Source organism: Prinia subflava, chromosome 3, assembly GCF_021018805.1.
Source record: "Prinia subflava isolate CZ2003 ecotype Zambia chromosome 3, Cam_Psub_1.2, whole genome shotgun sequence".
Taxonomy (NCBI): Eukaryota; Metazoa; Chordata; class Aves; order Passeriformes; family Cisticolidae; genus Prinia; species Prinia subflava.
The window spans coordinates 17209770-17235496 of NC_086249.1; the positions used below are offsets into that span (position 1 = coordinate 17209770).

General features: G+C 49.5%; 2 protein-coding genes across 2 annotated transcripts in view; one reads left to right on the top strand and one right to left on the bottom strand.

Annotated features, from left to right (window-relative positions):
- The window catches only part of CASQ2 (calsequestrin 2), a 36451-nt gene extending 27614 nt beyond the window's left edge, over nt 1-8837 (top strand). The window contains exons 9-11 of the mRNA XM_063394086.1: nt 178-278; nt 668-742; nt 4498-8837. Of these exons, the coding sequence (XP_063250156.1) occupies nt 178-278; nt 668-742; nt 4498-4707 (386 nt within the window). The 3' untranslated portion in view covers nt 4708-8837. The remainder of the gene's footprint in view (nt 1-177; nt 279-667; nt 743-4497) is intronic.
- Nucleotides 8838-14531: 5694 nt separating this feature from the next.
- VANGL1 (VANGL planar cell polarity protein 1) overlaps nt 14532-25727 on the bottom strand; it is a 45739-nt gene continuing 34543 nt past the window's right edge. Inside the window, exons 6-8 of the mRNA XM_063394085.1 lie at nt 23616-23748; nt 21447-21681; nt 14532-20209 (exon numbers count right to left, since the gene is read on the bottom strand). Coding sequence (XP_063250155.1) covers nt 19949-20209; nt 21447-21681; nt 23616-23748 — 629 coding nt within the window. The 3' untranslated portion in view covers nt 14532-19948. The remainder of the gene's footprint in view (nt 20210-21446; nt 21682-23615; nt 23749-25727) is intronic.

Sequence of the window (25727 nt, forward strand, 5' to 3'; positions counted from 1 at the left end):
GAGGACGCTTGAAATTAAAAGCCTTATTATCAAAAGAAAGCGCTGGGAGACAGCATTTTAATGAGACCTATAAACAACTCCTGTGTGCATAGGGGAGCCAGGGAAGCTGGAAACCCCACAAGCAAAAAGCGCCTGTGTATTTGCAGGAGAGTTGCAGTGGTTCATATATCATTTCAGATGGTTTTGAGTTCCTGGAAATCCTGAAGCAGGTTGCCAGGGACAACACCGATAATCCCGACCTGAGCATTGTCTGGATTGACCCCGACGACTTTCCTCTGGTGAGTGCAGAGGCTCTTCGCCTTTCTTGGTTTAATTCATGGATGGGATGGGCATGGGGGGCAGGGGGGTTGGTGGTGTGCGAGTGCACACATGCATGCAGGAATTGCTTCAGGGAATCTGGGACAAGGAAGGATGGGAAACTGGAATACAAGCCATCCCCTTGGGAGCTGCTTGTTTGGGGCTGCCTCCCAAGGAGGCGTTGTCTTGGGAACATCCCCTGAGTGGACATTTCCTTTTGCCACTAGTGGCAGCCCAAGCTTGTGTTCAGGCTCTCCTCTGTCCCGTGCACACAGGGGTGCACATCCTCGCTCCACAGCCCAGCTGACTGAACTAATGCAAGGGGGCCTTGCAAACACCCCTGTCTGAGCCTTGTGTCTCACTCCTGCAGCTCATCACTTACTGGGAGAAGACCTTCAAGATCGACCTGTTCAGACCACAGATCGGGGTGGTGAACGTCACGGACGTGAGTAGCCCGTGCCCAGAGAATTCAGTGATCCCAAAATTAGGGTGCTGGAAAGGTTGGGTCCTGAGGTACACTGGAATCGGTGGGATTTCCACTGTTAAGTGCAGGTAGAACAGGCATTTCCCCTGGGAAAAATATATGAAGAACTCCCCAGGAGTTTGTAACACCTGCCACAGGGTTTCTAACACCTCCAAGGCTGGGCTTGAGCTCTTCAGTCTGAGTGTGTTTCTGCTGCCAAATCACACACAAACCACGTCTGCTGAGGACAGCACCAGGCTCCATGGCCTGAGATTCAGGGCTTTGCCCAATTTTAGTTTTAAGGCCTTGCATTTCCACTCCAACTCACAGCATGCACCTTTTTCCATTCCCTGCTCTGACAGCTTGGTGGCTTTGTGGAGAAAAAGTGTGTGTAGGGGGAAAAGAAAGCCATGCTTAGGGGAGGAGAAAAGGAGAAAAAGGAGGGGTTTTTTTCTCTACAGAAGTAAAAGGGCACAGCTTGAGTGTAAAGGGAAAGATTGTCCCCAACAGATGACAGGGAGAAACTGCACAGCTTGAAAAAAGCTAAATAAGTACACAGCTTTAACAGAAGTACAGCATAAACTGGTAATCAAGGGATCCTGCTGTGGTGAGGAGGATGCACTGGGGTTCATCTAGGCCCTTGTCCCCTTCAGTCACTGCTGTGCAGGTAGTGCTGGAGGGATTTGGGTGGGAAGAGGAGACCTGCCTGCCCCACACCTGGTGGCAGTGAAGGTTTCCACACCATCCCAACAGCCAGCAGCTGCAGAGGGAGACCTGCAGAAGCAGGTGTTACTTTGGCACAGCCGAGGGAGCAACAGTACCCACAGCACCCCAGCTATGCTGTTGGGACAACTTTCTTGCAGCTACTGTTTTCACTGTGGTTGCCTTCAAGCAAAAAGCCATGGGACTGATCTCGTGTTGCCCACACTCTGTGAGCTTTTAATGCAGGTGGGAGAGGGACCCATCTGACCCTCAGCTCTAGAGATATCAGGAGAGCTGCTGAGTGCAATGTAACGTGCTTCACAGACCTGACACAGAGAAAAACCTTTCTTCTTTCTGACAACGACAGTCCAGATGATCTGAGAGCCCTTAATGCAGCGTGCTCCTGACTGGCTCACCTATTACCTTAGTTTATTTTTAATGTTTAAGTGCTGGGTGTTTGTTTTAATCTCTTTAAAATGAACCTGTGTGGGTATGTAAGTGTCTCTGGAAGCAGAAATCTCTTCACTGCAGAAGTGTTTGTAAATTGGTGCTTGACTTCATGTTTGAAATTTGAGTTATATGTGAATCTGATGTTTCATCAGAAGCGAGCAGCAAGGGACTTAAAATCAGGACAAGTATGTGGGGCTGGCTGCTGGTTTGGCTCAACACTGACCTTGCTTCCAGCCTCTGCATCCTCTCTCCTGTATCACCCCAGAAAAAGAGGGTCAGCAAGGGTTGTGCCTCCTGTTATAACAGATGCTGCAAGGCTATAGCATGGGAGATGTGGTGGGGAAGGCAAAGCAATGGTGTTGTGAAGAAAGCAGAACCCCTGGATCTTGCTCATGCCACTGAGGGGGTTGAGAGGCTGACTTGGGAGTCACAGAGTAGTTTCAGCCCTGGCTGAGTGTGAGCTTTTTGCCTGTAATAGGGCAGTACTCCACCAGACCATGGGGCAGACACCTAGAGAGTGAAGACCCAGTGAGTTGATGCTTCTCAGCAGAATTGTTAAGGGAGAGACAAAAGGAAAAAGGGTCAAAATAGCACCTGTCACCTAAGATCATGAGAGAAATGAATGGACAAGCCAGAAAGAGAGCCCATGTCTTCCAGTCTTATGCCCTTAATACAGTATCTCCCTTCATTATATTTACTGTGACTGGCCATGTTTAAGTCATGTCAAAGCTACATTAAACAGCAGTCAAGGGAAGTTCATGGAAGTGGGATTGTCAGCGGCATGAGGATCATATAGAAAGCAGAATTAGGTGAGAACATATGCCTTATTATTCAGCAGCCACTCAGAGACCTGTAAAAACTCATGCATTATCTGGCTTTGATATACTAAATGTTTCAGGTTGTTGATTACAGTTTTTGTAGGTTTTATTTCACTCCTCTTAAGTCCCTTTTTTATTTCTCGAGAGAGATTTAAGGAAGTTCCAGGTTGGTGGGTGATATCTAAAACAAACATTGAGCTCATTTTGTTATTTCAGTGTTACATCACTGCTTTCAGCCAAGTTACACAGGTACAAAGTGGGACTTATACAACAGAGTGAAAATAAACACTGCTGTTGGCTTCAGTGGACATAACCCTCATGACCCCATCACTTCTGTAAAAACCTGCCAATGCAAACACCAGACCTCCCAGCAGCCCCAACTGGCTCATCACATTGTGGTGACTGTGGCTCAGGACCAGGGCCATGATGCCGTGCAAAATATCACTGCTTTATTTGCACAGCACCTTCTGGAGGTGAAATGGAGCCACTCCTCTTCCCATTATTTAAAAGTGTCACTTTTTTTGCTGCACGAACAGTCCTGAGGTTAGGGACATGAACATTTGAGTGAAGCAAGAGCTGCGTGCCTCTCCAGGGTTCTTTTTTATTAGAGTTTTGATGATTTAGGAGGAAAATATTGTATGGGAGACACAGCTTTCCTTGAGCAGAAATTGGTCTGGCTTTTTAGCAAGCCATAAATCAAAGAGAATTAAGTACCACAGACAGGGAAAGGAGTTGGATGCATTTGTAAAGGCTGATAGTTATCTTCTGATATGTGAAGATGTTTCTGCAACATCAAATGCTGAATGAGATAACCTCACAGTGCCTCAGCAAAATAGGAGGCTGATCCTGTTTTATGGAGGGGAGACAGTGAACGGAAAGGAGCTTATCCAGGCATTTACCCAAGGAACCTGTAGCAAAACAGAGAGGAAAACTTTCATTTCTAGACCTCCACTTTCATTTCTAGACCTCAGAGACCAAATAAGCTTGCTGTCCCTGCGTAATAGTCACAAATTTGTTGTTGTCTTCTTAGTGAATTCTCCCATCCCCTTTGGTTTATGGAAGTAATGACAGCTGGAGGGAAAGAGCAGGGGCACCTGCAGCCCAGGGCATTGGTGATTCTCACCACTCTTCAGCTGAGATGCATTTTGTGCCATCTCAGCCATGCATGGCAGCATGTCTGAGATGATCTAGGGGAAGGGTCCTTGAGGAGTAGGAACCATTATCACACATGGAGAGTCCAGAACAAGGCAAAAGTGATTGTAAAAGAGGTTGGGGAGAAGCTTGTGAAGGCTCCAAGGAAGAGGTCCCAGAAGGGCTCTGGATGGAAGGAAGGAAACACTGTGATGTCCTGCAAACCAGGGTGATGCAGTGGGTGCTGGCAGAGGTCTCTTTGATGTCTCTTTACATAGACTTGGAATCTACAGAACTGTCCAGATAGAGCGAGGAATGCATCAGGCGGGCAATGCTCCTGCTCACAGGTATAGGCAGCAGGCACATGTCTCATCAGGGCAAGCAGCACCACACACCCCTGTAAAACTGCTGAGCAGTCCCACTGCCCCTGGTCAGTCACAGCAGCACTCCAGGGGGAAGTGGTGATCCCAGTGCTTGGGCAGAGACACCAGCTGAGCCTATCCACAGGCTGTAGAAAGAGGGAGCCAATGCCCTGCACCCCACCCGTGCTCCAAGCCTCAGCCCGCAACAGCTGCGTACCCCTCCCCTTCCCGGTGTCCCTGAGGGCAGCTAACCCCTCATCCCCTGTCCCCACAGGCTGACAGCGTCTGGATGGACATCAGGGATGATGATGACCTGCCCACAGCCGAGGAGCTGGAGGACTGGATAGAGGATGTGCTTTCTGGGAAGATAAATACTGAAGACGATGACGATGATGAAGATGACGATGATGACGACGATGACGACGATGATGACGATGATGATGACGACGATGATGATGACGATGATGACGATGATGATGACTAACTGTGACTCTGTGCAGTTTGACTTGTGGGGCCCCGAGAGCCCTCACCCTGCGGCAGGTCCCTCCGTTGGAAGACCCATGTTTGAGCATCAGCAAGCACCGCTGCTCCTCTTTCCCCCGGCCCCGCTCCCCCTGCCCTCGCCCTTGCTGGGACCCCCTCGCCTGATTCCCAGCGGTGCTGAGCCACCGGGACTGCCCCTGTGGAGGGCAGCACCTGCAGGCACCCAGCACCGCTGCCAATCATGCCTCCTTAGTAAGGACAGTAGGAATCTGCAGGGAATCTGCCCCGAGTGTCCCAGGGCAGGAGAAAAGTGCCTGCCTGCTTGCTGCCAGAGGGACGCAGGGAGCCAGTTTGTATTTTCTGTGTTCATCAGCCCAGCACTTAACATCCAAAGACCAAATCTCACTTCAAGACATAGGGAAAACCTTAACTGTAAAGTTTAGCCCTTTTATTAAACACGATGCCCTTTGCAGCCACTCTGCCAAGACCACTCAATCCTGCAAGTTCTGCTGCGGGAGTCTGTAGCTACTCCCTAACATGCTAAGAGCCAGAAAAATGCTTTGGGAGGGGAGGGAGGTTTCAGGGATGCTATTAAAGTTTTCAGTGATTCCACATAACGACAGGATATTCTTGTCTGGCAGTGCAATGCAAAACCAAACACCGGGTCCCCTGTCTGAACCTCTTTCTTCTTGAAAGCTCAGGCCACAGCTGAAGTCACTGTAGGAGGCCTGATATGAGACACTAAGCTTGTGAGTTCCTGAACTGCTGGATGGGCGGGTCCAGCTTGGAGCCCACTGTGAGTTCAAACCATTGAGTTTGAAGATCCTGGCACTGAGCCAAGCCAATAGAAACATCCATAGGGGCCCACCCCGCAGCATTCCTATTCCCCATGGCCTTCTAGCTTTTGCTGACTCTTCACCCAAAGCCCATGTTACATCTTTTCCCATGATCAAGATGCTGGGAGGGAACACATCTATTGAAACAGATAGTGGATGAGGTGCGTTGGGGTGTGAGCAGCAGAGGGATTCAAGCTGTTTGGCTCTTGAGTATTTAGTTGCACAGTTACTCCCTGCTTAGAGACTCAGATATCCCACGTGAGAAGCCTCTTTTGGCTGCAGGCTGAGAAGGAGCTCAGGGTACCAGTTTGCAGTCAAGGGGGTCACTCACAAAGGCAAGGGTCTGTACCAGGGCCCTGGCGAGTGCAGCACCATCCACGTGCACGTCACTGTGGCAGCATTAGGTCTCCCTGCTTTCCCATGCTGGCAGATTTCAATTGTCTTAGCTTCTTATGTTTGGCAATAGTGCAATGAATGGAGAGTTCAGAGATGGTTTTACCTTTATAAATACATTTATAAAGATGTTCTCTGGTTGTTCAGAGTTGCTAGCACAGGTAGTGTACACATCTCCTCTCTTGCTACAAACAAAAACCATTGTTCTGACCATCCTTATACTGGCTTAGGACAGAGGTACATGACGTGAGGTGAAACAACAGTGCAGGGACAGAAAAATCAGAGTTACACAAATGTGAATCAGCCTGATGAGAAACAAGGTTTACCCACTATATATTTCCTTTATCAGACGAACTGCAAAGCAAGATTTTATAGATTTTTTTTTCACGACCTGTTGATCAGTTTCTTTGACTCTCTCTCTCTGCATTAAGTGAAATAGAAATTTGAAACTATTGGTATAAAAAAGCTGAAGTATTGATATGTTCCCATGTGTGCCATATCCCCTTGGTGGAAAATGCCAATATGAGCAACACAGAGCCGGATTTCTCTCTGTCTCTATGCACTTGAATGAATACTGTGCTATCATGGTAGATGACTGTAGGCCAAGTTAGCTCCTTGTTGAGCACCAAACCCTCAATATGTGCTTTTCAGATACAGCCTGTTAGAAGAATAGACAGGGCAGCAAAGCACCCAGGTCAATCATTTGGTCTTCCGTGCTTCCTTGTGATTGCCTGGACGATGAACCAAGTTTGTTCATGGAGAACAATCAACTGGTTGCTCTGGTGTGATGAACAACTTTCAAAAGTTTTGGAATTCAGAGTGCTCTCAGCATGGAGGTCTCCTCCTCTCTTCCACTCACCCCCTACTCTCTGCTGGCCGACAGGGTGCCCAGTACTCTCCTTCTGCTTTTTCCTCAAGAGGTTTGTGGGAGGACCCCAGCTCAGAGAGGGAGCAAGCAGGACTCAAGGTCCCATTCACTTGCACTGGTACGGAGGAAAAAGAGGCAGAAGTAGCCCTCTGGTAGTCTCCTGGCCTGTGATTAAGGGACAACTACTGACCTAAGAACTAGCTTATCTTTACCTTTGGGCTATTCCCAGGAGCAAAACATGCACAGTTTCACCTTGCATAAGGTAACTGCCTGCACTGGCCACACGCCTCCTCATCAGACACTCCAAACATGAAGAATAATGAGAAGCTCCTCCACTGCCTTTCCTAACGGGCACAATGTCCAGACATGCTGATTGTCTGAGTGCTTTCTGTGTGCTCCTCTCCCACCGTGGATGCCCCTCTGTTCTGAAGTGCCCCACTTGAGATGCTGAGAGGCACAGATTACCCGAGCAGAGCAGGCAGACCCTGCAAACAGCACCAGGGACACGTTCAAGTGCACAGGTGTTTCACAAGCACTTAAACACTTCAAAGCAATAGCCTCTAGGGGGAAAAGAAATCAATAATGTACAAGTGTAGAGGCTGAACTCATACTGGGGAGTGGTGCCAGGGGTTTACAGAAAGTTTCCCTTGAGTTATGCAAGAAAGAGTTAATCCTACAGGTGCAGTTCCTTCAAGGTGCCAGGGATGGGGCTGCTCTTTCTCTCTCCCTCGGTGCACCATTACAGTTCTCAGCATTGTCCTTGCCCACAAACAGGGACTGTTTATTGCCAGCTTTTGGGACAATTACATAAAAAGTTAGGAAAGCATTGCCACAGAGGAAGAATTGCAGCAATAAGGATGGGTAGGCAGCAAAGCCTTTCCCATTTACCCATAGCACCCCATCTGCCCCAAGATCCTACTAACCAAAGTGCTGAATGATGCAACGCCCCTTGTGAAGGAGATGGCAGCTTGAATTTGAGTGTTTTGCTTGCAGGGATGGGTAAGACAGTGGTATGGGGATGACACACAGGACCCCAGGGCCAGGTGCTCCTGGGCTCCTCTGTCACAAGTAGGAACACCTGGCATTTGAAAGCCACTGGTGGCCCTGAGGAGCCAAGCCTAACCCTGCCCACTCTACACTAAGAAGAAAAAGTCAGCACATTAGGATGAGGAACATGCAGAAAAACCCTTTGTTAAAAAATATAAATTTGTGTATGTGGGTAGTACTGACTGCTTAACAAGCATGTCTCTCTTCAGCAATAGTTCTTTTGCTGCAGCATGTTAACTAGACATAATGGAAAGGTCTTTATACAGATAAAGACAGGAATTGTATTTTGTTCTCCTCCAACCACACGTGCTTCAAGCTGATCAATTTCTTCACAGAATCATCCAATCATTTTTGTTGGAAAAGACCCCTAAGATCATTGAGTCTGACCATTAACCCACCACTGTCAAGTTAATACCCAAAGTCCCCCAAAACCTGGTCTTATCTGTCCCCAGTGACAGTGAGGATCCTCCTAACATGTGATATGTGGCAAGAACACCAAGTTATGCAGCACGTCCTCCCAGTCCCAAGACACAGGACTGGAGGGCACAGCCAAGGGGTTTGTTTGGGATGTGTATCCATCCTGCGCTGCTCATGGGCAACAATCAAGGCAGAAGGAAACCCATCAGGAGCAAGAGCTCTCAGCTCTCATACTGCAGCATGGAGGAGAAAGATTCTGCCTTTGCAGCAGAGTAGAAGCTCTGTGAACCCAAAAGTGCTTTGAGCTTATGTCAACTCTGGGAAACAGCTGCAGGAGGAAAGGACAAGGGAGGCACTCTGGAAATCGCAGATTACTCCATGTTTTCAGGGTCAGCAGTTTTTGTGATGTTTCTGAGGAGTGATGATTCTCCTGTCTCCCTTGGGAAACAAATGGCCCCATAGTGAAACCAGAGATCTCAGCTGCTTCCCATCACAGAATGAAGCTGTTCAGCCAGACACCAACGTGAACCCAGAGCCGAGGACACCGGCTGCTTCTCCATGTCTGTCTGCACATCACACCTAGAGAAATGATTGATTCATTACAGAGACCAAACAGAAAACATGGCCTTTTATTCCCAGGAAAATAATTAATTAGACAGGAACACAGCACTTCCCAGCTGCCACTGACTTACTGTCTTGTGAAAAGAGGCCAAGATTGCATCTGGATTCCTCTCCACTGCAGCAAAGCTTTGGCTTTGAGGAAGTCCCACACACAGCCGGCTGCACATCGATGCCTGGACTTGGGGGGCTGAAGAGGAGGATGGGCAAACAGGCAAGAAGCACCCCAGCCCTCTGAGGCAGCTTTCACACCCCAGGTACATCCATGCCATGCAGTGCAAGACCAGCAGCTAGAACCTGGAAACAGCAGAGCACAGCAGGATGGATAACCCTGATCTGGGTAATAAGGCTGTGCCAGCAGGACTGTGTCCTACCTGAGACCCAAGACTCGGGGTCAGCCCACTGCACTGCAGCATCCCCTGCCTTCTCCCCACTCCCTTGTACCACTGCCCTCTAGCAAAGCAGCCCTTGGCTGGTCGGTGCCCCTGGGGCACAGCCGTAGGATGACTCTCACACCTCTTTGGCAGAAGATGACATCTGATGACAATGGGGGGACCATGGGGCAGGGCCCGCGGTAGGGTCTTGGCCTAGCTCCCAGAACACTCTGCCAGGTTTAAAAGGTGCTAAGGTATTTAAAGGAAAAAAAAAAAAAAAAAAAGCTAGAGAGCTTCCTTACAGCTTGAAGACCCATTTCAGGAATCAGATTACAAACTGCCTTTGGGATGGAAGCAAAGATCCTTCCGGTGCCTCGCTCCCCCCTTGGGCTTTCTCTTGCCAAGTCCCTGTGATAAAGGGGATCAGCAAAGCACTCAAAGGGCATTGTCCCTAATGCTATGGAAAACAAGAAAACAGCTTTTCCACCTTCTTCTCATGCCTCCTGACTCACTACTCTTCTGACCCTCACTAGCTCCCAAGTTTATTTTCTCCCTCCATTTCTATGCAGCCCATCTTCTTCTTCTTCTCAACCCACCCTCACAGTACACGGTACTGAGGGTCACTGAAGGACAGAGCCCTTCCCTGCCCCTACGGCCCCTTCCCCAGCCCAGGGAGACAGCAGCCTCCCTCACACCACTGCCGCAAACTGCCTGTGCTAGCTCCCCACAGCTCTGAACACGAGGAGGGACATTTCCTTTCTGAGGAGAAGGATGTCTGGACAAGGCTGTTACTGGCTTTTATTCTTAGGAGGGACAGGTGGGACATACTCAAGGAAAAGCCATTTCACCAGCCTGGGCAGAAGCAGCAGAAATTTTTGGTGGACCTCTTTTCCCACTGTTCCAAAATCTAGATGAGGAACCACCACCCTGCAACCAAGCCCTGACTGCTGTCACTGTGGGAAGAGGCCAGTAACACCCAGTGCCACCAGCAATCCCACCACCACCCCATCTGAGAAGAAAAGTGTTGTGGCTTCACATACAAGAAATAAGCCTTGAGGGTTAAACGAGCTGAGTTTGCTGGAGGGAGTATCCCACACTCAACAGCAGCCAGAGAGCCAGCTCCTCACCAGAGACTACCAGGGGCTGTCCTGGCTGAGCCCTCCCTTGGTCGTGGGTGGAAAATCACTTAAATAGTCATGGGCAACCTCGTGTGCTTTTGGATTTGGAGAAAGCCCAGCTTGAATCAGGTCCCTCCCTCAGCTACAAGGGTGAAAAATAAAGTGATGTTTGACCAGAGAGCAGACCTGAAATTTGCCTGGTGTCAGATTTTGATTTTTGCTTTAAAATTCAATTCAACATTCAAAGTCCTGCTCCTGCTAGTGACCAAGAGAGGTTATTGAACAACAAAAGTAGCTAAATGTTGAGGAACATTTTAGCCCCCACAAAATGAAGTTGCTGAAGAAATTTGCACAGCTTCCCACAGTCTAGTTACTGAATTACTAAACCAGTTTCTCACAACCACTTACAAAGCAAAATTGTAATCAGCTGTAGGATCTGGTATTATGAGTACTCAAGAATGAGCTTTTACAAAATAGAACCTAAAAGGTTTGCAGATCTATTTCACATCTGTGGGCCAGATATAATCAGCTCCTTCTTGTTCCTTCTTCTAAAGCATGCCCACAGCATTTGACTTGTGCTGAACAGAGGTCCAAAGAGCCATAAACATTCTGAATGTCTCTTTAAACTTTCGAAGAGGCTGAATCAAATGGGTTTTGTCAAACACATCTCCCCTCTCCCCATGCATCTACTTTTCATTTCTGCTACCTTTTTGAATAATGAAAAAAAAAAGAAAAGGAAAAGAGAAAAACAACCAAGACTAGATATTTAAGCATTTGTAAGCCTGATTCTTGCCTCTGGAAGAGACTTAAAACATTCCAATTTACAGAGTAGTTTCATGCCTAGAGCAATTTGTGGTGTCTCAGTTTTTTAAAATCTCTGTGCCTTCATGTTCCTAAGGATGCTGGAGGGAAAACCCACACCCTAATCTCTAAGGTCTCTTCCACCGACTTCACATTGTCTTGTGTTACTGTCTCTCTTGAGGCTTTGCTGTTTGTTCTATATTTTTATACATAAGCAAGGTAGATGCATTGAGCTACCTCAAATGCACATCCACAAGGTAAAAGTCATCCTCCCCCTCCTCTTTTAAGCTGTACTTATTGTTGCCCACGCAGAGCCCAAGGACTGGTAGTTCCCTGTGTCCTGGCTGTGGTCCCTGCAGCCAACACCTGCTCTCCTCCTCCTGCCAGCAGGACCCAGGGGCTTTGGGAGGCCAACAAGCAGAAGTGCCACTCTGGGAGGGCTCGTGGGGTCCCCAGGTTGTTCACATTGACTGAGCTGGAACCAGAGCAAGTCCCAAGTCCTGTACAGACGTCTTCATTCAGGTCCCCAGATTCTGGAGGAAGGGAAGATCAGCTCTGGGCTTTGGGGTAGGCTGGCAGTTTTGCCGTGCACCTCAACCTGAACACAGACTATGATGTGAGCAGTAGTTGGGGGGGGAAAACCCAAACAACCCACATTCTTTCACAAGTTCATTATGGAGAGGGACAGGGAGATGGGGACAAACAGGAAAACAGCTTTCTTCCCGTTTGAGGTACTCCCCACTTTCCTAGCACCATGTCAGACTAGCACACAAGCTCACAGCAGGGCTGGAAAACTTGTCACAGCTTTTCAAAGCAGCTTGGGTAACCTTGTTCACATCTAATGATTTATGCATATACCATCACCCCACTACACCATCCCTGCTTCTGCAGACACGTTGTGCTCAGTGCTCTCCTTTCTCTCAGCACCTGCAGATCCAACAGTCCATGGATCCACACATGAAAAAGGAATGGATGCTCTTGCCCCAGTGGATTATCTGTCAGTACCGGAAAGGACTGTAACCTAACCCCAGCCCCTTCCCAACCACCATAAACTCCAGAGTGCTGTTGAAAGACAAATCAAAGCACTCTGCTTGGCCAAATCCCAGTACACTTTCCCTTCCTGGACACTGTTGTCAGACACCGTGTCCTGCAGCGAGATCCCCTTTCCCTTGCACCTACCCCAGCTGTCCTGAGCTCCAGGACCCCTTGGCATCCCTTGAGCTCAACCCCTCCTGTACTTCCCTGGTGCTGGGACAGCAGAGCCAGCTCATTGCACCAGGAGATGTTATGGGGTTTGAAGCCCACTGAGTTCCACAGCTGGATGTCTCACTGAACTATTAATTTAGCTAATGGTATCACATGGTGAGGTGCTGCGAGTGCTTCAAGCAAGGCTCTGGACCCCGTTGTTGAAGGTGACAAATCCCTTTCTTACCCTGTTTGTTATGCCCTGACTGCACGTGGCCCCTTTGCCCCACAGATTACTCTGCACAGCCGATGTTTTCTCAAGTACCCACAGCTGTGAGGCCTGGTCCCATCACCTACCAGAGCCAATCAATCTTCATATGAATTAAGCCACAGCTCAGCCACCAAATACCCACAGTAGTGGTTAGTGCTGTGCTGTCTCAGGGCAGCCAGTGTCTTATGCCCATGTGGTCAAGAAGGGCACTGCAGGAGAGGCATCTCCTCCTCAAGTCCAATATGTCCCTCAAGCAAAAGGTGCTTACCTCTGGTTCAGGATGCCAATGGTTGTTTTTTTTCCAGTAAAAACCTCCATCCCCTTTCTGTCAGAGGTTTGGGTTTGTGATACGTAACCCAACGTTGCACCTGAGGCTCCATCATACCTCAAAGGTCTGTGCAGCTTCAGTGAAAAGACTTGACCAAACCAGATCAGCTCCCTCAGCTCTAATTTCTGCTGAGCTACATACCACAGCCCTTTATGATTCAGATATGTGAGCTCTGGGTGAAGGCCAAGGGAACTAGTCCCTCTAGCAAAGCCTGTTCCTTCCATCAGCTTTCACAGCCCACAGCAGGACAGAAAGCACCACAATTGGCAGCAGTCAGGTGTTGATTTGGTATCAGCACTATCCCAGAAATGAAACAGAGTGTGCTGAACTCACATGTAAAGACACAGCTCTCGAGGCTAAGAGCCTGGAACGAGCCTGACAAGCCCAGTATCTTGTTTATGCCAAATTCCTGCTGCTTACACCTTCCCATGACACACCTGCGGCCAACTCCCACAGAGCCTTTCCCTCCACAGCTCCAGTCCAACAAGTCAGGTCTTCCTCTGATGGGCAGGAGGGGACCAGCAACGGCTGCACCCCCACTCCAGGCTCTGCAGGGCAGCAGCAGTGCTTTCCCTTTCCCTGGCCATCTCTGGGAGCTGACCTGCAAACAGTGCAGGGCTGGGCACTGCCAAAGCACCAGCAGGATGAGGGGGACAAGATCAAAAGCAGAGATCAAGGGAGGGCAGGAGGCAGAACAGAGCACATCCCCATCCCACCCTTCCTGCTTCCTCCCAGGCCTTAGTTCATCTCTCTCTAGCCCAAATACATCTGTCTCCCCACAGGCAGAGATTTACCCATGTGGCTGTTTCTCTCCACAGGCATTTGTGTCTGTGCCGCTTATCTTCACAACTGCTGCACTCTTTCACTGAAGAGCAGCATCCCGTGGATTTCTCCAGCAGCTGAGGCCACCAAGGAGATCAGCTGGGCTGGGCTTGCCTGAAGAGTGGGCACCGAAGAACACCTAGACAAAAAAGCTGCTCCCACATTTCCTTGGGCACAGCTGCTTGATCTTTCTGAGCTCTTGGTGTGCTGGAGATGGAAACCGATGGTGAGGAAAGCCACACCCAGAGACGCTGTTGAGGTGAGATCCCGACACCTTTTTTTAGCAGAGCACAGGCTTGCATCCACACAAACGAGGAGCACTGGCTTTTCTGCCTCTTGCCACTCCTCCTCCCCACCAGGGCCAAATAAGGAACTTGCCAGTGGATCCTGCACTTCATAATTTGTGTGCAAACTATGAGAACACAAGAGGCAGAAAAACCTGTTCCCATTCCAGCCATGTCCCAACCCCCACCCCACTTCTCCAGCTGCATTTGCTCCCCATCATTTGAGATTTCAGGTGTTCAAAGCAGTCACTTACCAGTCTTCCTTCAGCAGTGACAAATGAGTTTGCATTTTACTGTGGCAGGACAGACCAGAAAGGCCTAGAATGAGGGTGACAAAAAGACAACCTCAAAAAAGCTAAACCACATGTTTGCAGGGCCCCTCCTGTCCACAGCTAAGGACTGCTTGAAGAGCAGAAGAGCTTTTTTGTCTGAAAGGGTAAGAGAAAAGAGTGGGACAATCAAATCTGGTTTCAGTTTATTTCCAGAATTTTACTGTACAAAATATGCAAAGTGTAAAACGGTTTTATGTCTCAGTTTAAAAAACAACAAAACCCCATCCAGCTATAACTTAAGAGAACCCAGCTTGGAACAGAACAATTTACAAGGCTAAACCCACAGTGCATTAATGTCACAGACACCAGGAATTTGCTTACTTAAGTTCACTATTAGAAAAGAACAGAAAGACCATGTACCACTGCAGTTAAATTCACATGTGCAAAGAAGAGAAAAAAGAAAGAAATGCTGGTTAGTGTCTATTAGTTAGAAAACCTTGGCAAAACCCTTCTTACTATACACAGTGTGTGTAGAAAAAGTATTACACAGTGATAAAGGAGGGTGGGGGAAGGGCATTTTGCTCCCACCCCCTTCCCCAAGACACAATAATGCTGAATCAAAGAAACAGGCACAGAGGAGTGTAAGATTCCTTCACAGTTATGCCTGTTCGGGTAGTGGCCACAGCATCTCCCCGCTGTGCACACAGGAGGTACCCCAAGCATCGTCAGCGCTGGTGAGAGGTGCCCGGGAAGCAGCCAGAGGGAAGGATCCCCTCCCCTCCCCGGGCAGGGCCGGCTCCCTGCTGCCCACAGGGCTCCGTGGCACCAGGGATAGGACAAGCAGTCTGTCGGAGGGATGCGGAGCGCGGGGGACGCCGGCACGGCGGGGACCCCGCTCGGCGCCGGCCCGAGGCGATCCCCACGGTCACAGCCGGGGAACGGCGGCTTTCGGTCATCACCGACGGAGGCACGGCCTGAACGCGGGAGGATGCACGCTCCTCCGGGAGACGTCACGGCCCAAAGCCATCTCTTGCACCACAGAAATTTGGGGAGTTTTCCTTTTTTGTTTGTTTGTTTCCTAAAACCAGCTCAATTCCAAGAGCACTTCCTTCTTAAGGACAGCTGAAACACTGAGCCACCAAGTCTGGCTTGAGGCTTTAAACACGTATAATGTGCACACTAGAGGGGGAAAAGCACACAGACACACACACAAGCTGAATGAGAAAACACCTGCACACACACCTCGTGAGCAGCTCTCACACGGCTGGGCAGCACTGGGTCCAAGTGAGGAGCCAGCCTGGGACCAGACTGCAGCACTGCTGCAGAAGACCACAAGACTTTTGTTTATCCTTTGAAAAGGGCAGAATTACACTTTTTGGTGAGCAAGATGAAATTGGCTTGAATAGGTTTCCATGTTTATCAAGTTATGGGTCTTTTCGGTTTCTTCAGCGGCAAGTGTTGGAAGTGAGCCCATCTCAAACGAGACCTTTCAAAGCTACTTATGTGAGGCAGGACCAGCTCCAGATATTCCTTCCCTACAGCTTTTGGCTGTACCCAGCAACAGCAGATTCCCAAGATGTTGCACAGAGAGCCCCATCCCAAAGGAAAGGTTTTGAGGCTTCGTAAGGGTTGGGATTTGTTCAGATCTCCAAACTTGAGCCTTACTATGCACTGCCTCAAAGCTTCCAAGTGCAGCCTCAGCACCTCCCAGCCCTGCAGATACGCTATGGAGGGGAGTGCTACAATGCTTACACTTCCAGGAGTGCTCCTGCTCAGCTTCCAGGAGTGGGAAAGGACACTGAGACCCAGGGCAGCCTCACAGAATCTGCACCCACGGCTGAAGCCACGTGGCAGTGAGAGGCCAACAGACGTGGCAACACCACGTCCCCATGCCCAGTTACAGGACTGGCAAAGTGTTAAGTGAAGTATCTGCCCCTACGCTCCTGGAAGCTGTAAGAAATTAAAATCTTTCAATTTATAGCCAGGAAAGAGAAAGCCAGCCTTCATGGAAACCCACAGCCATTTCCAAATGCTCTAGAACACTTGAAAGTCTCAGCTGCATCTGTTTTTTGCAAGATCTCAGCATGACTTTGGATTTAGGCTGTAACAAATCTGAGAGCAAAAATCCCAAAGCCTTTGAAGTATCTGAGCAGCATACTTGAATTACAGGAAACGTGCCAACATGAAAGAGAGGAGTGGGGCACCACCACTCCTGGCTGGGCAGCACAGCACTCGATCCAATGGTTCAGCTCCCAGTCAAGGATGTCCAGTGCAAGGACCATCTCCAAAGGGGACACTGACCACTCCATCACCAACAGGGTTGTTTTAAAAAACCACTTGAATTCTAATAAACCCCCCACAATTCCCAACCAGGTACAAACATCCAGACTGGGAGAGAGGAAGGAAAATACATGCAAGGAGACAGTGCAGGATAGGAGAAGCATTTGGAGGAAGAGCCTGCACTTGGCTGGCAAACCCTGCAAGTTGTATTTATGCTTAGCTCTTGGCAAGCTCGGCAGAAGTAAGGGCTGCAGGAATTGGATCAGAGCTTCGTTCCCTATGACTCCATTCTTACTCATTAGCTGGCTATAAACAGAGTTAAACAAACCAGTCCGCACTCACCGCTCAGTATTTTTTATAGAGTTTGAATTCCTACAGATGCCACAGATCCAACTGTGGATCTCAAAGCACTTGAAAGCAAGTTGAGTTTAGCCTCACAACACTCCAGTGAGGTAGGTATGACAGTGGTCCCCTGATTTTGCATGGAGAAGGAAAGCAAGAGAGACCCTGAAAAATGTCACTAAAAATACCAGAACAGGGAATATCCAAGAATCACGATTCCCCTTTCAGTCTGTCCTCAGCTCTAAGCAGGCTGCATCTCTAAAGAGACCATTTGAGAGAGTCCTTTCCTTCAGATTTCATCAGGCAAAGCATTCATGCTGCTGGTACAGGGAAGAGCATTTAATGTAGGAGTTGGCGCCCGTTGACAGTGTCCTTTTGGCAGCAGGCAGAAAAGGCAGTGTTGAATCACAGCACAAAGATGAAGAAGCAGACCCAGACTGCACACGCTGCTTCCATCTGGTTCTCCATGTGTTAAAGGACTTAACAAAATTAAGACGTGAGTTTCCTGAGCAGATACTGTCAGACAACCCCTCCTCATGGGGCAGGGAAAAGGAAAGGGGAAGGAAATCCTGGGAAAGCAAAAAAGTTTTGCAGATGTGCCTGAGACGAGGTGCTCTCACATACATAGCACACCAGCCCCCTGGCAAGGTGGTTCTTGTTCTGGCTTCACAGAAATGAGCCAACTCAGCCACAGGCAGTAGCCTCCACACAGGTATTAAGTGCTCCACAGGCTCCCAAGCTACTCCCAGTCTCTCCCACCCTGCTAGTTATGCACATCATAAAGGCCAGGTGCAGGCATCTTCAGGAAAGCCAAGTGTAAGATACTATATGTTCTCCTTCCTTATTTTTTTTTCTTTTAAAGGAATAAACCAACCTATTTTTTCAAAATAAAACACTGTGAAGGCCACAGTCAATAAAGGAGTCCCCATACAGACTACCAGAAAGCCCGATCTACCAAAAAACTCAAACATTGAGCTTAGAGAAAGGGAAAACACTACCTACTTCCCATCCTTTAAGGGCAAAGGGCATAATCCTATCATGCCATCCCGTTTCTTTACAACCACGTGTGGTGCATTCCAGGAACTCAAAAGGATCCAGGACACTACCACGTGCTTGTAAGAAAGGCACAGGAATCTGCAAGTGTCGCTTGGACAGGGAATCATCACTTTGGACCCTCACTCACCAGGGTGCTCCCTTGATCCCAAGAGGACTATCCGGAGGTGCTGCCAGACATGCATCTCCACTGCTGCTGAAGCTGGAAGAGGATGGACCCTCCTGCCCTGTCCCCAGTATCCCTGTTTAAAGGTGGCTGCTCCCTCCCACCAGCTTGTGGTGGGCACCAGCCAGTCCACGCCTGCCGTGGGAAGGGGTGGGAAAGGCCAAAAGGAACAGGAGGGGCTGTCACAGCCCTCCTCAGACGACTGTGCAGGCTGGCAATGAAAGGCACTGACACACTGCTGGAACTAGGGCCTTCTTCCTTAAGACATCCATATGGAGGGCAGGCCAGATCCTGCCCGATAAGGAATATTTGCATGGCAAAAGACTGAGCAGAATGAATTGATCATTTACATTCACATGGATCTCCAGGGAGTTCAGGTCGCTGCCAGCCTTGCAGCCGGCTCCAGTCACTCCAAGCTCTGTGCTGGCAATCAGACTTCAGACACCGATTTAGACTCACAGTAAAAAGCAAACCTTCCAAACTCAGGTGACTAAACTCACATGAAAGCTGCACTGGTGGGCGAAGGCAGCCTCACAACAAAACTGCATCTCTCAGAAGCAGATCCCAATGCTGAGCAGAAACTCCCACAGAGGCCAAGAAAGGCAGGCAGATTTTCAACATTCAGGCATTGTTTGGTATTTCTTAGCTACAGCTGAAGGCTTAAGGTGGGGAAGGACTTACTGCAGTGTTTCCAGAGCTCAACAGTTCTCCAAAGCAAATGAAAGGGGCAGAGGTCAGCCTTTCCCTGGCTCCTCTCCTGAAGGAGGGAAGTGGTTTTGCCGTCTATTCTCCAGACACACTTGAAGCTGGCTAGAGAGGGAGGGGCACATTCCTGCCTGCACCCCCTTCCCCTCAAAGAGGCTGTCAGATGTAGGGAGGGTCTGTGATTTATCTGAGGAGGAGCCAGCCACTTACTGACCCTGTCCCAGTGCAAATACACAGCCCTTGCAGGTGCAGGAGGAAGTGGCCATGCCTGGAGAAACACATTCAGAAAGCCAGACAGAGGAGACAGAAACAGGAAGCTTTGGGTGTGCCTGAGAAAGATGGTGACAAGCAGGACAGAGGGACCAAGGGGAGAGATAACAGGGAGCTCTGACATGAAGAACAACTTCACCAACAAGCACTGATCAAGGAAAAAAAAAAAAGAGCTACAAATGGGCTGATCCAGTTCAAGACAAGCAATTTCAGGGGGTGAAACCATCCTATTATGCTCATAGAGGTCTAGCACTGACTGAAGAGGCCCATGGAGAGGAGGAGGAGAAGAATAAGGAATAAAAGTCCCCTCACACCCCCACCCTTTGCTATCCCTTCCTCCCCAAGTGAGCAGGGACTGTGGCACCCTGTGCCAGGGGATTTCTGTGGGGGACAGGCGAGTGATGAGCCCTCAGGAGCAGCCACAGGTGGCAAAAGCAGAGACACAAGGGAGCAGGTGTGCATGGTGTAAGGTAGCACTCCAACAGCTCTGACACTGCAGCTATGCAGAGAAAGAGAGCATGAGATTTACAGGATGCCTGGAAAGAGGGGTAAAGAAAAAACCTGTTCTGTCTCCAAGGCTGAGCTAACTGAGCCAAGTTGCCCCGTTGCCTCTTAAGATACTTCTTTCTAGATAAGATATCCCAGCTCCCCCCTCCCCTTTCCAAATAAAGTGCAGATGGTCAAATATTACTGGTCCATCATCTGCCAGTTTCAGTCAGCATTGGGGAAATTAAACCCAAAAGCACAATATTGAAAAAAAAAAATCTCCCAACAACCCACCCTCAAAATCCCTTAGACTGAAGTCTCAGACTGTAAGCGGAGGACAAATTTATGAGATTTAGGGTCTATGAACTCTTCTGAGAGTTTGATGAAGGGGATTTTTTTCACATTAACGACAAGGCTGAAGTCCAAGCACTTGAGGACAAACACAACGCCGTCTTGCAACCCGCTTGTGACCGCTTCCTCGCTGACCAGCGTCCACTGCTTGGAGAACCAGCGATCCCTGTCATACTGGAGGGTTGGGCCTGGGTTGAGGTACCGCTCCAGGAATGCCTGCCAAGAGCGGGACACACGTTAGCACCAGCCCCACAACTCGCCCTGCTCTCTTCCCATCCCCAAATACAGCTCCGCGAGCATGGGCGTGCCGTGCTGTGAATTGTTTCAGCTTTCACACTTCAGAAGACATCTTCTCCCCAGTCCCTCTCAGCTTTTCAGACCCGGGAGTAGACACAAACATTGGGAGATCCTCTTTCAGTCCATCCCAGCAAGCCTGCAAAGTTATAGCCTTGACTTCTGCCATCAGCACGGCCATCTGGGAGTAGTTCAGTAGAGCAGAGGTCATTTCTGCCCTACCAGCCCCATAATCGATCCCAAAACTACAGTCCCAGACAGTCAGACAGCATAGCTGGCTGGCTCTCTCCTTCAGGCTAAGCTAAGGTGGTAAACAGATGTCTCCATGTTTTCAGCCTGAGGGTGCAAAACTGAAAACAGAATGCAAAACACCATTTGACCTTGCTTGTATTTTAAAGTCCCTCCACAATCTTAATGGTAGCAGAAATCCCCTTGCATACCTGAGCATGGTCCCAGGTGGCTCACGAAGACGGGGTGCTAAGCCCCATCTCTTGACAGCATTTCTGCTCTCACTGCAGTAAGTCCTGGGTGAATGTCCAAGAATAACTCTTCCCTAGGACTGTGGGGCGTTCTTAGAAGGGAAGGTAGAGAGTGGGAGGGGAATTGTGTGGTGTGACCAGTTTCCCTTATCATTCAGTCCCTCCCTGCGTCTGCAAGTCAGCAGTCACAGTCTGGGCATGAAGCAGCAAACTATGTTTGATCAAGCAGCTCATGAATTAGAAACACTGTCAGAGAGACAGAGATTTAGGCAATAATTAGCAGTCCAAAATGCAGCAAGGCAGAGGGGGCAGAAAACTAAAAATGATCCTTTGCAGGTTGCCACCTGCATCATCCTGCTACCACAAGCCAGCTGGGAAAACTCCTGTGACTCACAGCCACCTTTTCAAACATTTATTAAGCATTCACTTTGCTGAATTGGATTCAAGAACAAATACCTCATAGGCACTTTCAAATAAAAGGAGACAGATGATGCTGTGGAGGAAATATTACTTCCCTTCAGGACCTGATGCAACCTACACCACACTGGTCAATTCACACGGAGCAACTATGAAAGCCTTCACTCACCTCCCTCGACAACTTTCTGTTCTGCTTGCACACACAGATGTGCCATCCCCTTCTCCCTCCCTCCTGCAGCAGGGCTAGAGAAAGCATTCATTACCTTTGGTGTCATGTTGTTGGTGATGCAGAAGGACAAGTGTTGCAAGATGCTCTCCATGCTGTGGTACTGCTGCTGGCGGGTGGTGCGAAGGTACTTCTGCAGAGCTCTTGCCATGGAGGGGAAGATGGCCTGGGCTGCCTCTCGGGGGTCCATCATCTCTCCTGGAGCTTTCTGCTGTTCCTCTGCCTGGAGGCGTTTGATGTGAGTGAAAGCCTCTTCTACTGCAACCACGAGCCTGCGGCAAAAAAATCAGGACATCAAGAGTCATAACAAGAAGCAGGACGGGTCTGAGGTTAAGGCTGAGCCTGGGAGTCAGGATTTACAAGCCTCTTATTCCCACCTGCCTGCCACTGATTTACACAAAATCTTCTCTACTGACAGTCTGAGGGGTAGACAGCAGCTTTTCCTTCCTTGCCCAAGCCATGTAGCAACTGAGGGCCATAAACCAGGATAAGATTGTAAGGCCCTGAGCACTGCACTTGGTTCTGCCAGCGCAGCAGAAACATCAGCTACACGACTCGAACAGGACACAGCTGCCCTTGGTTTAACATGTGTGAGTGCAGCAGTCCCAGCACACAGCGCTGCAGCACGCAGCACAGGACAGGCAAACACCCAGGAGAGACTGACCCAGGACACAGCCTGCTCCCAGACACACTGTGCTCACCAGCTGCAGCCTGCTCCCATTTCCACCAGCTGGGTGCAGAGCTCGTGCTGCCCAATGACTGCCCCGCAGCCCTCCACTGAACAGCAAGGATGAAAACATTCATCCTCACTCCCAACACCGTAGCTAAAGGCATCCTCTGCAAGCCATTCCTGTGTTGGCACAGGTGAGCAAACACCAAGACCACACCACAAAAGGGGAACAGATGTCTTATGACACTCATCACTTATTACTGGGCTAACTTGCAAGGGAGGGGCTGCACTGCAGCCAGTGAGGAAAAAACAACAATGGAAGAGCCACCCAACAGAACCCTGCAGCCCCTTCAGACAGGCCTTGTTTTATACTCAGTTTCCTCTCAAGTTACAATCACTGTCCACAATGATCTCAATATCCAATGCACCTTAAAGCCAGGGACAGCTGCCTCACCACAAGCAGAGGTATAGCATACAGCATTTACACTGTCCATGAGGAACAGCACGAGAAGTCCTGACCCTTGCCCATTTTGTTTAATATGACATGGGAGAGGTGGGGGTGGAAATCAATTTTAAAATCCTGGCCTGAAACATCTGGCCTTATCTAGTGACTGATGGTTTCCCTCTGACTAAGCAGTTGTTCTAACCAAACTCAGCAAGCACGGGAGACGTGCCCAAGTTCGGATGCTACAGTTCATAGAAGGGCAAGTTTAAATTCCTATTGCTCCGAGGCTGGAAGAGGGCCTAAAAGACACAGGCTATAGAGCACAGGTCAGACTGAAGCAGGCAAGGAGGGGATGTAGTGCCAGCACCTTCCCCGTGAAACGAACTGCCAAAAGAAAACTCAAAACAAGCCAGCTCCTTCCAGTTATGACACATTCCTTCCAAACACAGCTCAGTTCAGGGGAGCCTGCCCATAAGCAACTTGCCTCAAACTGTTAGGTATGCTAACTAAATACTGCAATTAGGCTCCTGAGCAAAGAGAGGCACTGTCTCGGGTCACCTCAACAAAGCATCAACTCGGCAGCCTAAGCATGACTGGCAGAAGACATATCCACGTTCCAAAATAAAATGTAACTGCTTGTGGTCAAGTCTTTCCTCCTCACTGAAAGTCAGTCAAATTGTCCCTTTGACTAGCCTGCAAACACAAATATTCTCCTCACCCACGAATGGACAACACCAAGCACTCCACTGATCCGGCCCTGGGATTATTTCAGCTGACAAGCCTGGGCATGGGCAAAAAATAATGGGATTTCCAACAGCAAGTAACTGCAGACTCGCCAAGCACTGGACTGTTCCCTAATCCAGGACACCGCATTAGCTTATCTGCCTCGTATACACGAGCCCAGCTGCACGCCTGTTCTTCGGATAATTCCAGTTGCAAGCCAGCACCATCCCTTGTGCACCTGGCTTCCACAAGCTTCCTCCCTGTGACACATTTGCAGCCAGCCCTTCGTGGTGGGCTGGGGGCACCCCCCAGGCCTGGCAAGCCCCACACAGCCGAGCCCGAGGGCAGCACCCTGAGGGCGGCGTTACCTCGCCCGGCGTTTCCTCACGCGGCGCTCGTGGTCGGCCTCCTCGTAGTAGAGCTCGTTGTGGCTGGAGTCCCTGCGCCGGGCGGCGGCCGCGATCATGGCCCGGGACTGCCCCGACGCGTTGTTACCGGGGCCTGCGGGGCACAAGGGACACAAGGGCGCTGTCAGTGCCATGGGGCCCGGCTGGGGCACACCAGCACCCCACGGCAGCTGTCACACGTGCTCCGGGGCTCCAGCCTTCCCAGCCAACCCTATCCACCCCTCCCCGGTCCTCGGGAGCTCCGGTAGAAACCCTGCGAGGCGGCACAGGCTTAGAGAGGGCGTTCTGGCACACGGACAAGGGAAGTTAGTTGGGATGGAGGGTCTCGCACAATGTTCACAAAGGCAGAGTGAGGTGAACGTGCCAGGGATGCAACTTACCCCCCATTATATATGCTTTCAGTTTGAAGGCAAGAGCAGCTGGAGCATGTCACATTTCAGCACCAAGACAGTGTGAGAGCACAAAAAGTGAGAAGTTGGAAAGAGGAGAGAGACAAACACAAGAACATAATGAGACATGGAGATGAAGAAATGAAAGCCAAACTCCAGACAGTTATTCGCAGGAAGGGGAGACAGGATGCAGGGCACAGCAGGGTCACCTTTAGCCAAAGCACAGGGTTTCCCAGAAGGGCAGATGCTGTCAGAACAGCAGTCCCACAACAGGGAGAGATGAGGTCTATATGTGTAGTAGCTTCTCATGGCACTCTGAGTAGCGCCTGCCATTAGAGCTTCTGCTGCTGTTAACAGATCCTACACAGCCCCAGGAACAGGGAAGCTACAATCTGCTCTGTAACACCCAGTCAGTCCACAGAACTGTCTACTACAAGACCTTAACTAGTGACCTTAAAAGACAGTACTAGGTTCTGCAACTCTCCTAGGAAGCCCTCAGCACTGGCTTTTCAGGTAGGGAGAGGAAAAAGGTTGCCTCAGAAGAGTTTACAAACTCTTCTATCTAGACAGAGGGCAGAAGTGGATCTACCCAGAGAGAAGTGGTAGCCTAGGACCACCTCCAAGCCACCAGGAGCTGATTTGTGCCAAACTGCTCTGAAAGCCCACACTCTCAGCTGGCAGTGGTTAAGGCAAATCAATTGCACAGACACGCTCAAAATTGTTCTGCTCAAGCAAGGGCAACTCCTAATTTTTTTTCCTAAAAAGCCCAAACCAGATTCCAAGACAGAAGACTGAAACTCAGGAGTGGGAAGAACAAGCACTCACACAAATAGCTTGTTAAGAGTCTAAACATTTCAGACTTTGTTTGACAGCCCTAAAATGGAGGGTATGACTCAAGGGAGACACTAGCTCCCAAATTTGGGTTACACCTGTAATTTGCCTTGTTGACTATGCCTGGCAATGAAAATCCTGGTTTTGAAGGTGAACCTCCCCACTCTGCATGAGAGATTACAGCAATATGTTTTTTTTTCCTGACTGCTGCAGTATCAAATACAAAAGCTGTCAACAAATTAGGCTGCCTTAATAGCATTACTGTCTCTTTACCAGAAGGGTATAAGAGACTGTCAGGCTGCCAGAGTAAGCTGCAGCCAGAACTACATTCTGCTTTGTAAGATGGATGGAATTTTCTTAAGGACATGCCTCTAAGCCTGAGATTTCCATGTCCACAAAGGCAGCAGCACTGCCCACAGAACAGCCCAGGCAAGCGGTACTGCCCCAGAAGGGAAGGCAGGAGTTTCCAGGCTCTGACAGGCTCACAAACTTTACACTTGGAAAGGCTTGCCAGCCACATCTGCAGCTTGCTTCTGGTTCCTCCTCTTCTAACAAAGCCTCATGAGCTAGCAGCTTCTGAGGCACTCACACTAGGCAGACTGACAGTCTTTTCTCTGAGCTTGGGAGTCCCACTGTCCCAGCAGGTGCTGCAGAAAAAGAGAGCAGGCCAACACCTGAAGAGATACTGCAGTGCAGGAGAAGACAATCAGACTGGCACACCCTGCAGCCAGCCTGGCAGGCTGTGGGATCTGAACAGTGTGCAGACCATGCGGGATCAGGAGGCCCTCACCCTCATTACACCAGGCCTCACTGAGAGCAAGTGGCTGGAATGAATTATTTCACCTCTGGAAAA